Below are 15,161 nucleotides of genomic sequence, written 5' to 3' on the forward strand. Positions count from 1 at the left end.
CGTGATAACAATGTTTTTTGCCCTAAGAAAATGGAGGGGGAGGAAAGAAAAAAAAAAAGAAAAAAAATTTCAAAACTAAAGATAAAGGAAATATTTTTCACTACACTTGCCATTTCAACTGCTGAAGTTACTGCTGCAGGCTGCCCCTGTGGCCAAAACATTCAAAGAGAGTTTTGTTGCTTATGTAGATAAGGATATCCAGAGTTATAATAGTTAATCTTAATAAAAATTTAGAAAAATAGCTATACTTCAGGCTGTATTAATTTCTTCTAGAACATGTGGAGCCGCTGTGTGCCACAGACAGATACTGATGTAGGTATACCAAGGCCAGATTGAGCCTGGCAATTCCCATGTTTTATCTCCACCTCACTTGGGTGAATTCAGCGCTTGAAACCAGTGCAATAAGGAAAGCAGCAATCTAAGCCATTCTCTAGCGGTGGGCTCACGGTGCACCTGGGCTGACTGTTCAAAGTGAATGCTACCTCTTGCCTTTGCAAGGCACATTATTGCTGAACCCAGAGCAAGCAGAAGTCCACGGACAGGCTCCAAAGGGCACAGACAAGGTCCTTTCAAATGCTTCTTTGAACATCACTGTGCGAGTCAAGTGGTATATTAGTTTGCTAGTTTATGAACAATTGGAAGGTGCAGGAAAACTCTGAAAATGTTCAGTGTGAATCTTCTGTTGCAGATTTTTCCTCTAGTAGATCTCTCCTTTCTGTGAGCAGTAATGCAATGATAAGGGAAAAAAAAAAAAAAAAAAAAAAGTATATGGGAGACAAATCCTCCTGTTTTACAAACTGTTCCAAGATAAGAACTTACTCTTTCACTACAAGGCCAAAAAAATTCCTATTGAATGGTCGGGAAGACACTGTATTGGAAACAACAGTACCAATTCCTATGTTTTTCTGATGCTTGCACTTCTTCCACTGGGCCTTTCTTTTTTTATTTAGCTTAAAACGTTAAAGTGCACAGGTACAATACCCATGTTAATAACACATCAGAGCATTAACGTTTGAGCATTTATGAAGCTATTTATCAGAAGATCCACAGCACCCGAACAAAGCCACAATATTTACAGTTAACGGCTGAGTAACGTGAATAGATTCCATGCTGACAAGCACAGTCTGAAAGCCCAGAGAGGTTCTTTGTCTTAATCATTGGTTCACATACAATCATACATAATAAAACACCTATTCCAGTCTCAGCCTGATTTATTGCTTCCCTCTTTCCTCCCACCTCCATAATTATTCATCAAACACTCACTGTCTTCTATTACCACCTCAGACAACACCTCAAACACTTCAGCTCTTCCCAAACTTGCTACATTTATTATCTGACTTGGACATCATCATTTTCTATAAAGTTCTCATATAGTTTCAGAGAATCTGATCATACAGTTCCATTTCAGTGGTTCCGAAAGCAAAAATGAAGCAATTCTTCAGGCAGAGCTAATAATCAGGCACAGAGCTTAGAGAAGATATACACACATCTATATACACACATACATACTTTTATATATTCAAAGATATATGTATCAACATCCATGCCCGTTTATTTCAACAGTGCATTACACCTAGGACATCAAAGAGGAGGATGTGAGAAGACTCTAGAATTATTTCACATGGGTCTGGAACCGCTCCTGATTTATCAGCTCTGAGCAGTCAGAGTAGCTCTAATTCCTTTTACATCTCATGCAAGACCAGTTGCTTCCCACAAGCCTGTGATCCCTTCTCAAGTACCCAAGAAGACCATGATTCAGATGGGTATCACATCAACGTTCAGCAAGTTGCTCTGCAACCGAAAGCCATCTATGAAAAATGCTCACATTCCTCAACCTTAGGCATCTAACACGGCTGGTTTAGTTGGACCATCTCCCTAGGCCGCCTAGTATGATCAAGGGATATAAAATTAAACAGGCTTCTCCAGAGGCCACCTCAGAAAGTTCCTTCTCCAAAACACTCCTATCGCTTTGTTGGATATAATTAGGAGCTGCAAAGCCTAAGTACCTAAAATAAGGACCTAAACTTAATGTATTTATACATCTTTCTAAATATAGAACCTGAAGCAACCATAAGTCTTCTAGGTCTAACTGGGGATGACAAAACAGATAATACATTTATCTTTATCTGGATTTTTTTTTTTTTATAATTAAAGCTTTTTTTTTTTCAGACCTTTGATAACTACACAGTTTGACTTCAGAAGAAGAGAAAAACCACTGCCATGAAACGAATGCCAGAAACTAGTCTGGAAGAAAAAAAATAACATCCTTGAAAAGTCCTCTTTTAAGCTACAAAAATGGCAGTTGATTCCTCCCAGTAAAAGATTAATAAATCTTAAACTTTTTTTTTATTATTATTTCAACATTCTGGACAGGATTATCTGAAAGAAATTACAGGATTTTATTTTACTTTACAAGATACTGATTTTGAGAGAAAACATATATCAAACACTTTGAAAACAAGACCCTTTCGGAGTACCTTCAGTAGGGTATTTAGTTTAAGGAAAAAGAAAATACTGGGGTCTGAGACTACCATTTCAAAAGTGATTTTATAATAATTTTACTATATTTTTAAGGTTTTTTTCTTAAGTGTTTTTTCTTATGCATTCAGAATTTACATTGAGGCCTGCTCTACAAAAGAACATGCTATTTAAACTCAGATTTCTACTTTCTGACTAGTCAATAATCCATTTTAGTAATGGAATACATAAATGACATTAAAGATTCTACAATCACCAGCCATGTGAATCAACTACACTCAGTCCATTGGTACGTCTTTTCTCTCCTTAAGCCAGTGACATATTTGACATCATATACCTTTCAATCCACTCTCACACATTCATAAAGCTTTACTTCATCAAATACATCTTTAATTTAAACACCACAACCTAAGACAGGCCTTCAAGCATGTTATTTGCAGCTGCTTTCCTAGAAATCTTTACAAGTATTGGACTTAAGCTTGCAGTTTTCCCGTCAGCTGGTATTTCTAAACTATTAGCTCTCCTAAAGATAACTGACAGCTCAATAACTTTGATATTGATACATTGATCACATAATTTTCATAATACTGTGGATGTAAACTATCACTATTTTTTACTTTTTTTATTTCATTTTTATAGATGAGCACTGCTGTATCTACAACTTCAGATTCCCAGGTTTGTTATTATTAACGTCTAAAAATAATCTTCCTTGGGCTTATTGATTGCAGTCCCTTATCAAATCTAGAATTGCAGATAGGAAAATAATTACTTACCAGTAGCCAGTGTTTTCGCAGATCAGCAAGCTGTGCCTCCATTTTAACTTTGCCATTGGCACTTAACATGAAGAATTTTTTAGCCTACTTTTATCTAATGCTGAACTGTCCCCCATGCCACACTCCATTCATACAAGTAAAGAATTGATGGAAAGAACAGAAAAATCCTCATGTTCATCACGAGATAGATGTGCCTACCAAAAGGCAGATTTTCGATCTGCATCAACACCGTGAGTTGAGGAAGGACTAAGCAGGTATCTCGCCTTACCATGACCGCTGTGCCCAGTAGCTAAGCTGAGAAACCAGAGGCACCTGCAGTAACATAGATGAAGTTTCTTTCACAGAATTAAGCTTTTAATGATAATGCCAAGAAAGTCCCCTTCTTGATGGTCTGCTTGGGAGTATTCAGTGTTACTTTTGTATGCTAGGACTTTGTGATTAGTGAAGCTAAATGGAAGAGATGTCTCAGTGTGAATTTTCCCACTGAATCCCCATGCTTAAGGGCTCTGTCCCTTGCTTCTCAAGCTACCTGGTGTTTTCTCCAGCTGCAGGAGCCATTGAAATGATGGACAGAACAAGCAAAGTGTTTGGTGGATAGGCAGGAAATCCTAACTCCTGATGGATTTAGTTTATATGATTGTCTCATGGCAGATGCACAACTGGACGAGAGTACCCAACAATTCTCAACAACGCTAGCAACCTTGCAATGTAGGATTGACAAGTTCATGTAAGAAAGATTAAGTGACAGCCAAAGGCCTGAAAAAGGAGGTGGTGGGGGCTGACTTCTTATGGATCTATCATGCACAGAAATGGACCAAATTTTTTTTTTTTTTCCAGATTTAGGAAGAAAAGATTTTTCTTCTGCGACCACCACTACTGGTGCTGGTGTGCTGTCTTTATTGGTGGTAGAGGCAGGAACAGGGGCAGCAGAGAGGCCAGGCAGCACCTGCACCATCAGCCAAGATAAGTGTGGTGACCACAGCAGTAAAGCAGGAACGTACATTTGGGTCTTGAGTGTGTAGCTAAGAGAAGGAGTTCCTGAACGCTGGGGGCTCAGTGGGTATTTCCTCAAGGATCAACCAAAAATCAAGTGTTACCACGTAATTGTGGTTAAGCCAATGATGATGCAAACAAAGTTTATAAACTGACTTTTTCCCCCATCTATAAAATGAAAAGAATAGGACTGAGAAGACAGATGAGAAAAAATTTCCTACCTGAGGGCTGAAAGGAGCTAAGGAAAGAGGATACAATTTAGTCCATATACCAAGTCAGTTTTGAATAAAAAAGCAGAGCTGAAGCTATCCCAGGCCCTCTACAAAACCAAAACGTCTCCTGTAACAAGTGCCTGTAGCACACAGTTATCTCAAACTAGAACGGGCTCAGAAAGACTGAAAACTGAGTTCTTATCTTTCTTTGCATGTCATGACTAAGTCTCTCAGCTATTTCCTCTGCAGCACCAGGCAATTCTTCACTGTATTACCCTTTTAAGGGGTTCCACTCGTCTTTGGTTTTCTATTCATGCAAAAAAGGTTCAAAGACACAAGAGGAGGCTGATGCCATTTCAGAGGCTCCCTGCTGTCCTTTAAAACATTAAAAACTCTCTCAAAGAATCTAAAGCAGACGTTTGCTCTCCAAGAAGAGCAGAACTGGCACATCACCCCATTTTGATTCTCTGTTTTGGTATCGTGATGAACAGAATTAACAATTCATTTTTCCAATTTTGCTTTTGAGTGTTTTTTACTCCTTTATTCCTTTAGATCCTTTCTTTTTAAAGTGTTATTACAAATCTCTGACAGCATTTCAGGTTTCTGTTTTCTGTTTTTTAGATTAGTATCCCTGCTCCAAACGAAATGACTCAGCCACAGTGGTTTTGAAGTCTCCAAAGAGCTTTTGTAATTGTCTGTGCTCCCTTTGAGTGAACCCTACTATCTCAACATGTTGGCCAATTTTCTTCTCTAGTTCTTCTTCAAAATAAACACTGACACTACTCTGTTTCTTAATATATTCTTCTTTTTATCTAATTTGGTCTGCCTACACTTTAATCTAACTGTATGTATTGCTTAATTCCCTGCAGTACTTGAAATTTAGACTGTTATTAAATTGTGGTCAGTACTACTCTGTTAAACAGTCACTTCATTTCACCATAATACTTATGCAAAATGAAATATAAAGCACTATCCCATCTAGTCACAAAGTAAGCCAGTCCTTTCATTTCTGAACTGCTTCAGTGCAATAGTCAACATTAAATGAAAATCCTACTTCATATTGTTCTCCCTAGCCTAATAGCTAAGCCACCTTCTCCAGCATTTCAAGGAACACTTCATTATTCTTATTCAGAGGTCAGTACATTTTTCCTATAAATCTACTTTTCTTCTAGTTCTTCAGTGGCCTGCTGCACTGACTCAACACTTCAACTATTTAAATAATTTTTGTTCACCCACCATAACTGATGGCTGTTTGCCATAATGCACCATGTCTTTATTTTCAGATATTATGAAAACATGAATACATTCACTGATATTATTATTACTTACTATTAATACCACATGGTCAAACTTTAATTCATTTTAATCCATTATCTCACCAAGTTGATTATCTTTGTAATAGGTAAATCTCCTTTAGTGATAACAAGTATATTTTCATGACCATATTGCTGGATTTACTAAATGGATTTATGGGAGCATCTCCCCTCCTCCCCATATCAGGACTACACAAATAAACTCTCTTATGGTATGCTAGAGCAGCTGTACAATTCCTCCCATTTAAAGCAACGTTGCAGCTGGCCCTGACATTAACTATATTTTTATAGAGACTACCCAGTGGTACATTTACCCTACTTCCATTTCCAAAGAGTCAGACTATCTTCACAACTCCATTTCATCCCTTCACCTTTATTGCAGGGCTTTACATTTCCAGGCATCACTATTTTATCTCTCAATACCTCTATAAGAGAGGGAGAGCAGCACCTCACCCAGCTGTCAGTCATCTGTGGGTGGAGGAGCTGTGAAGTGCCTTAATCCACCACAGGTGCAGAGATATCTTTACTAGCTCCACCAGCACTCATCTCCAAGCTAGAATGACAGAGCGTATGGGTGGGAAAACATATCAGCAGGTTTATCACTGGCCAGAAAAGGTCCAGTGTGGTTGTTTACCTCTGGCACAGAGCTCTTTCCCCTCTCAGCTGACAAGAGGGCAACACTAAGGGGACACCTGATGGTCAGGGCTAGTCCCACAGATGGCCCTTATTCATCCGGAGCTTCGTGAGCTTCCCTTCCTTAATGCTGCATCAACCACATCATGCATTAAAGATACCAGTGTTGAGCTTTTTATTCCTTGAATGAAACCTTTCTAATACCACTGCTTCCAGGGCTGCTCAGACTGCAGGGAGAGGAATCAAGCAGAAAGGCCAGAGGTCACCAGTGGGGAATGGTGAAACTGCCCTTTGCCCAATCCCTGGACCATGTAGACTGGCTAAAGAGGTGTACAATGCTGAGAAGCCAGCAGGAGTTGGAGGCAACCTTGTGCCAGGTGTTCAGCAGTCCTGGGTCAACCCAGGCAACTTCCAGGAGTCAAGTGTGGGGTTTTTATAGTGAAGATGGCTGGAGATGTAGGACTGAAGGATCCACATAGTCAGAGCAGAAGTACCCCGTGACACTATGTCACGTCCTCCCAACTAAATTTTCAGTTAATGAGTTGACTATGTGGTTCATTCTCCTCCTCAAAATAAATAAAATACCAAAGGTGACTGGTCATAAGTTCACCAATGCACATCAGTCTGGCTGCTTCCTTCCCTCAAGAGCATCACTGAATTATTTTAGATATGAGCCCATGTCCACTGCAATTGGTGTGGGTCTTCCAGTGACTCAGAGGGCTTTGGAGCAGCAACAGCTGGGCCACTTGTTTACATTCTGAAGTTTATTTACATGAAATGCTTATTTTTTTTAAATGTTAATAAATGAGTTCAGTGAACCTATTTCATTGTAATTCAAAGTATAGCAGACTGTAGAATATTAAAAATTGCTTTGGCCTAGAAACAAGCCTTTTGATAATAAACATCAGAGCACCAGATAGTGCAGGATGGCCCAACCCAGATAATGAGTTAGAGCCCTAATAGCATAAGATTTCCTTAAAAAAATGCTCTTGGGATTTTTCAGATTAATAAATACTGAATTGCTCTGCTTTGCTTTTAGATTTTTTAAGACCCTTAATTCAAATTTTGAAGTTTTGCTAGATAATGCAAGTGCTATAAATTGTCTTAAAGAAACAGTGTACAAACCAGACCCACACACAGAGCTGAAATTTTCATGTGATTGCCTAATTCCAGGAAACAGAGCATTAAGAAAAATATAATGAGACACCCTAAAACTATGAAAATCTTCATTGATGCAACAAGGACCTTAGTCTGTATGATAGGAAAGCACCAGAAATACTTTCAGCATGAACTGTGCAGGCACCACAGAGATCAGAAAAAGTGTTCAAAACTACATCAACATCATGAAGAGCCAGTAGTCACGTAATGCTGCATTTGTTGATTCACATGTAGATTTTGGTCAATAAAAAAAACCAACCAAAAAACAGTTAACAGGGTAAAGAAGAGCTTACCTGGATCACTAAGAAATTCCTCCGAGGTGTTCCACATCCTACCATCCAAGTACAACGTGCCATTGGTGGAGTTAAATTTGGTGTAGTCCCTGACACACTTATGTCGCAAGTTGCCCATGAAGAGCTGGAGGCCTATGAGGGCAAAGACACTCAAGCAGAAAACGGTCAGGATCATCACATCAGCAAGTTTCTTAACAGACTGGATAAGTGCCCCTACAATGGTCTTCAGTCCTAGGGAGATAAAAGCCAAGAGTTTATAGACTGAGAGGCTGAAACATGTCTGCAGATAGCTACTTTTCATGATGAAAATCTCCATGGAAGGGAAAATCGGAAGGGTTTCTACTACATTTTTTTGTAACTGGATGGCAGAAACGAGAGACAAGTGATCACTATGAACATTTAGTTTGGCCTACTTTTGTCCAGACAAACATCTTGGTATTACTCTTACACAAACACTGATTTAAAAATGGAGGGAAAGAACTGGATGGAGAAACAGCGAGATACAAAAATATTAATGGATAAAGAAAATACAGAATGTCTTTTATATTTTCATGGAGCTGCAGTAAAGGCTGTAAAGCCTAAATCCCATTGAATTTTGAGAATGTGAATTGGTTTTAAGTCACTCAGGTGATTCTGATAACTTTATCCCTCTCATAAACAGATGAAGTAGTATGGAAATGTTATTTATTCCCTGATTATTTTACATATTTGAGTGCCAAATCCATCTCTCTGTCCTCATACGAATAATTCCTCTGCCTTCAATTCATTTGCTTAAGACAACAAGAATTTGGGTTTAGAAGCCAAATAATACAGGCAAACAAATAAATCCAGTGGAAATCTATTTGAGAAAACAACTTGAGGCTCCCACAATACCTGGGCGAAGTTAATAATTTTACAATATGCTGCCAATGTAGATAAATCATCTTATTGCACACACCCAAGGCTTGGGTCACACAAATTAGCTTCTCCTGTGTTATTTCACCCTGTAACACTAACTTCAGTTTATTGTTCTATAAATATACAGATATAAATAATTATACTGTTTTCGCAAAAGATATTGCCTGCTTTTGAAGTGTTTTTGGAGATCAGAACTATTTAAGCTGATTGAATATTACATGAATACGACAAAACCCACTCTTTTCAAAAAAAGACCCCCCTAAACATGTGTACTGTAGCTGGATGTTAATATCAGCTGCACAATGGTAGCAATTTTGTTGTTTCTTTCCTATTTATAGTTAATTAATACTCGATAAGTAGTAACCAGTGTTTCTGATAATCAGTGTCACCAGTATGGCAGCAGTAAGAGAAATCGAGTTAAATGGAAAAAAGAAAGTGCAGAGAGGAAACAGGAGGAATTCTCCTGGGCAATACTCAGAAGCACATTGATTTGCTCACTGAATATGATCACACACATTAAATCTCAGTTCCCTGGAATTCCACCCCAAGAGTTTGGCAGCCACAAAGGTTAAGCTAGTGCTGTATAATTTAAAATAATATGAAAATGTACTTGAGGACTCATAGGAAGGCAAAAATGAGTTTTTGGTTTTGCTTAAAATTCTGCGGTTAAAGTAAAGAGAAATCATAGTTTCTCAAAGGAGGATGAACTGCCAGAATGGCCAACAGGTCCAGCAGTCCCTGTATCCAGCAGCCTAAAATATTCCACTCCTGCATAGGGTATTGTCATTAAGTTAACCTGTGAATGATATTGGTGTGTATAAAATGGCCATTTAACCAAAAAGGACTGACCCATCTGGTATGGGTAGCCCCCTTTCTCCGTTAAATTCTTTGTTTGCCTCTTTGAAGTTAGTTTGTGGCATGGTAAAGAGCGAGAGGTTAGACAGGTCCCTGCTCTACTCAAAAACAAAGCAAAAAATATTGCAGTATAAACATTAGTCAAAAGCTGGATTTTCATGCTATCATCTGCACTCCTCACCAGAAAGAGATTTTACAAATGAGGTCAGTTCTATTCAGGTACCTAGAAAAAGGCCAGCTTGGAACTTTTGAGTCCATCTGTAGATTTGGCTACCTATTTTGATGCCTAAATAAAAAGCATAGCTCTTCTGATAATCTAGTCTTGGGTGAACTTTATATCCGAAGTGAAACTAGTTGTAGTTGTAGCCCAATTCTGAAGGGCTTCTTGGGGTCTCACCCTTATCCAGTGTTAAGAATATAAGACCTTTAATACAGCCAGGTCTTAAACAAGTAGTGAGGTGGGGAAAAAGAAATATGATTTGTAAATGCACTAGAATATTTGTTTATTTTATCTAATATTCTGAAATGTTTCCGATGATTCTCATCACTGGTTTTCCTTTGAATGCACAGATGTTTCTTCACTGAAGCTGGTGAAACTTGGGAAGTCCAAATGCAAACTGAGTCTTAAAAAGGGAAAAAAAGCCAAACCACGTTTTTTTTTTTTAATTCAGTACCCTCTGTGGAATCCCTGCAGCACATTTATTCATTTGTAATACAAATGCAAGCTTGGAGGCTGCATTTTTATCATCTAAGCACACTAATTAATCTTACTCACATGGGCAAGGACAATGGGAGTCCTAATGTGAACAGGGATAATATTAGGAAACAAGACCTACAAAACCCTAATCACCAATAAAGACTATCTGTTTTCAAAATCAGGCCCCAGTATTGTAAATTTCAAGGTCATTTCATGAAACATGTATTTCTCAGTTTACTTACTGGGGTTTTAAATAGAATAGTAATCCTATACTATTAGTTTTACAAGTTCATTCCTTGCAGGTATCAAATAATTTCTTTATGAGAGGGCTTTCAGCTTTACTTCCTTTTTCTTTTTTTTTTTTTTTTGTTTTAATAGCATACAGGCTTCTGAACAGTTTAAGAAGAGAATGCTTTAGTAATACAATTGCTGTAATTAAAGACCATTTAAAAATAACTTGTACTCTGCCTCCTGGACCTTTGTTAAAACTTTCCAGGAAAACCATTTGGGGAGTGGACTTATAATCTAACTGGTTTTTTTTCTCATCCTTTAAAACCAAAACTTGGCCAGAAAATTACGTAGTGTCCGTCAAGTTACTTGGCACAACACACTGCTAAGGAAAGCACTTAAATCAGCATTCATTTAAACTTTCTGTGGCTCATACGTGGAAGGGCTGAGGGGTAATAACGACAACCAGAACCTCTTGCAGGTGCTCTGCATTTCTCTGAGTCAATCCCATGTTTTGTAAAAGCAATGCTAGATGTATTCAAATTTAGAGCAGTGTTAAATTTTCTAGATAAATAATCCTCCTTTGAAATAGTGCCAATGAGACCACTGCAATATAGCTTAATAGAAGATACTATTTATGGGGCATTAAAGGCATTTACTTAATTTTTGCAAGTCAAACATCAAACCAGGCAGCATGCAGCAAAAACTGAGGATCTGATCCAAAGCTGAGGAACAGCTACACCCGTTAATGACAATGGGTCTATAGATTACTCCCTGTGGAGTAATCGATACAGGCTTTTCCTGAATCACTGAATTCTTTCCACACTTCTGGGCCAAATCCTGCTTGCGTGACATGAACAACACCAGAAGATCCAAAATCAGTGGAATGAGGGCCGTATAGGCAGCCTGACATCTGCAGAAAGCAAGAAGGATTTGGCCCAAACATTCCTGTTAATGCAGGTAGAAATTAACACATTCAGAGGTTAATCAAATAATCAGTTTTCAAATGCACATCAGAAACCATAGAAAATGCAAGCAACACCAAACAATGAGAAATGGCAAGATCCCACACCACCATCCATTCCTCCTACGAGATGTGAGAAAGTATTAGCGTAATTCAGTATGACATCCATACCAGATGTTGGCAATCACCTACAGAAAATCAGATGCTTTCATGGAAATGAGCGAGGAGAAAAAACAAAAACAAAAAAAGAGAGTGTGACTTGCACTATGATTGTCCTCACCTAGCCTACTCCTTCTCCTAAGGATATGCATGGGTCTTATAAATGTCTGCAAGTCATGTACATGTAGGGAGAGAAGAGTTCACCCTTGTGAATGTATTTTGCCATTAGCCACTGACATGTAGGGTAGCGAAGAGTTGAATACCATGTTGGCAAACTTGAATGGTTGTCAGCATTTCTGTAGACCATCTTTGCATGGAAATGTGACTATCAGGCCAGTCTCCAAGGAAAACACAAGTATGTGTGTTTCTCACCTCGGGGATAGTTACTTCTTGAGTTAAGTGATTTACCCACCAGAAGGATGACATTTATCTCTGTGCAGGAGGACTTCAGTGAGACTGAAGCAGCAAACGGGGGTCAGTCTCCTCCACACAGCCTTAATTCTCGTGCTCCAAGCTCTGTTCTGGCTATCAGTAAAGTACTGGATAACATTTGCAGCCTATTTATAGCCTTTAGACTCACACTAACTTAAATGGGAGCTGGATCAGGCCCCAAAGTGCCTTGGCCCAATTTTCTATGAGGTCACCCTTCACTGGTATCCTGTCATTTTATGTGAGATGTCCGTGATGTACATGCCTGTTCTAGAAAGAGCAGTGGAGCTTCTCTAGATACAGGCACTTTACAAAATCCTGGTAATGATGATGAGGAGGAGGAGACATAGAAGGGTGTACCTCAGGGCTTTACATTACATCAATTAGTAGTTATCAAAAACCTGGTGATTTCTGTGCAGATAAACTATTAAAGACCCTCTGTTGTCACGGGAAGGGTTCCTATTGAGCACACTGGGACGTGGATACGCTGGTAATGGGAGACAAATAAGTGACTTCAGTGGATTGTTCTGCTGCTAACCATGGTTCCTGTCTAGATTGAAAACGAATGAATCCAGTTGCCATGGCAATGTGCAACACTAATTAATAAATAAAATCACTGAGAGTTAAAGGTTTTATGCTCCCATAGAGAAAATATTACCTATTTCTAAGCATGTGAATATAGGGGATATATGAAGAAATTAAAAACTTTTTTCTTTAAATAAGTCTGCATAAACAGATACCCAGCTACTGTACAAAGCTTGTTTTCTCTCAATATCACGGGCAACTGGAAAACAGAAAGAAATGGGTGTGTTTGGTGCAGAAAAGGGAAAATTGAAGGGATCCATGAAGGTCCTCTGGCATGTTAAGGGCTGCCACAGAGGGTAAGGCACTGACCTGATGTCCCTACACAGTGGCTGTACGGTAAAAAATAATGAGCTGATAATGCACCAAGACAGAGTGAGGCTGGATGGGGGTCTGGATTCAGAGACAGGACCTGCAGGTGATCTGTGGCTCCTGGGGAGCAGGAGATCCTGGCATGATGGCAACCAAACTGAGCCCCAGATCTCCAGTGAGCAGGAAGCACACGGCTTGCTGGTAGATTCTAATATTTGGCTTGCTGCATCTGGATTTGAACCTGCCCTCCCAGGGCAAGTCTTCTAATGGTGACAGTAACGAGGTGTTGGAACAGACTTCTCAGAAGGATCATGAGACTTCCACCTTTGAAGGATTGTTAGAACAAGTCAGACAATAAATACCAGGCCAGGTCTGAGCTATCCTAAACACAGACTTAGGCCAGGGGAACGGACCCTGAGAGTCTGGGAGATCTTTTTCAGTCCTGTGAGTCTGTGTCCCCTAAATGTCCCTGTGCCTGCTTGCGCACTTAGAGCGAGGCATTAAAGGTAGGTGAGATTTTTAAAAGCACTAATTGTTAGCTTTACTGACTCCCTCTGGAGTCAATAGTGAAACTCATCGATTTCAAATGAAGCAGAATGCCTTTGAAAACCAGCCTCTAAGTGCTTTGCTGGACAGAAGCCTTATACCACGGAGGACTTGGCCCGCTACTTTCAGTAAACAATTTCACTGAGCATGCTGAGTCCAAGTATGTTTGTGCAAACATAACTACCTGATGGAGAAGTGTGATCAATTTTATTGAGGAAAAGCTTAGATATTTGCAAAGGAGAATACATCTCAACATTCTTCACCTAAGATGTAAAAGTAACAACCACCTTCTCCTCTTTCTAGCAGTTGAACCCAAAAATCTCATGGAAGATATTAATGTTCATCATCTTTTCATTTTTAAGCCTTTTGTGGAAAAATATTTCATCTCAGCATAAGCCTATGTTATTAAATACTCAGAGTGATATCCAAATAAACACAGAATCATGCCCAATATTTCTTTTAAAATACATGTGTCTAACTGAAAAATGAACCAACTCCTCTGAAATTACCTGCTAACTTTATAAAAAACCAGTGTAGTTGCGTAGGCAGCTAGGTGTTCCTTGGCAATTTGTAGCTCTCCACATCTGTAATTTAAACATACTCAGGGCACAGGTAACCTTGACAATAAAATCTAAGGCCAGATATTCTATTAGCATATCTTCATGCAGTTATGTCAGCAAATGATTTAGTTACTTGTACCTAAAAATGCAGTTATCAAAAAACTAATCAAATAGTCAGTCGGAAAGAAAAAAAAAGAATGTGAGTTATTATGTATTACTCTAATAAATAATACCCTCATCTTTTTTTTTTTTTTTTTTCTATTAACCAACAAATAGAACAACTCTGGTTTTAATATCACTGAAGGGCTTTGGTGTATTTTTTAAAAAAAGTTTTTCTGAATCTCAATACTCCTTTTTTTTCCCCACTAAAAAAACAGCCAAAATTTATCATTTGATGTAAAACAAGCTTCTGCTCCAACTCTAATAAAGAACAGCAGAAAATCGCTATATATATAACTCAGCAAAAGTGACAGGCTCTGCTCTGAAGAGGATCAAGATTGAGACAAGATGGAAAGCGAAAGATGTCCCCTGGAGATGGCTGTCCCTCCAAGTTAGTCTTCAAATCGCTAGCAATGGAAGTTGGGAAACTCCAGTTTTCTTTCTGATTAGCCACTACTACCCTCATGATCTGTAAAACTGCGCTCAACTTTCTGTTTCCCAAGAAAAAAAAAATCCTTTCTCAGTGTAAATTTAATTAACGAAAATGTAACAAAACCTCTCTGCTAACTGATTGTTCTTTTTAAACTTAAAGACAAAAATTAAGACAGGAACTGATTTCAAGGAATGCCAGATCTAATTGTCTTAAAGTATTCTTTAAAAGCTGTATTTTGACATACACTTTCAATGAAAAGTACCTTGCTTTGTCAATAATTTCACTGATTTTCATTAATTTAATGTTGGAATGAGGGAGTAAGCCCTAGACCCATATATATGTTTTCTGAACACCTTAATTCCAGAATTCCCATTTCTAGCTCATACTTCATGTGAGTGTTGTCCCTAAAAGTTGACACCACAGAATTTGTTTAGGTTTATATTACAGTGTAGATGTGCATAATATGATGGATGGAAAAGCCTTTCTA

General features: G+C 38.5%; 1 protein-coding gene across 7 annotated transcripts in view; it reads right to left on the reverse strand.

The window, feature by feature from the left end:
• Positions 1-15,161, reverse strand: part of LOC104014886 (sodium channel protein type 5 subunit alpha) — a 217,260-nt gene that overhangs the window by 144,349 nt on the left and 57,750 nt on the right. For all 7 annotated transcript variants that reach the window (XM_087730822.1, XM_087730859.1, XM_087730851.1 and 4 more), the window contains exon 7: positions 7,854-8,084. In XM_087730822.1, the coding sequence (XP_087586948.1) occupies positions 7,854-8,084 (231 nt within the window). The remainder of the gene's footprint in view (positions 1-7,853; positions 8,085-15,161) is intronic.

Source organism: Nipponia nippon, unplaced genomic scaffold (genome assembly GCF_047370975.1).
Source record: "Nipponia nippon isolate SJK-2023a ecotype South Korea unplaced genomic scaffold, ASM4737097v1 scaffold_1, whole genome shotgun sequence".
Taxonomy (NCBI): Eukaryota; Metazoa; Chordata; class Aves; order Pelecaniformes; family Threskiornithidae; genus Nipponia; species Nipponia nippon.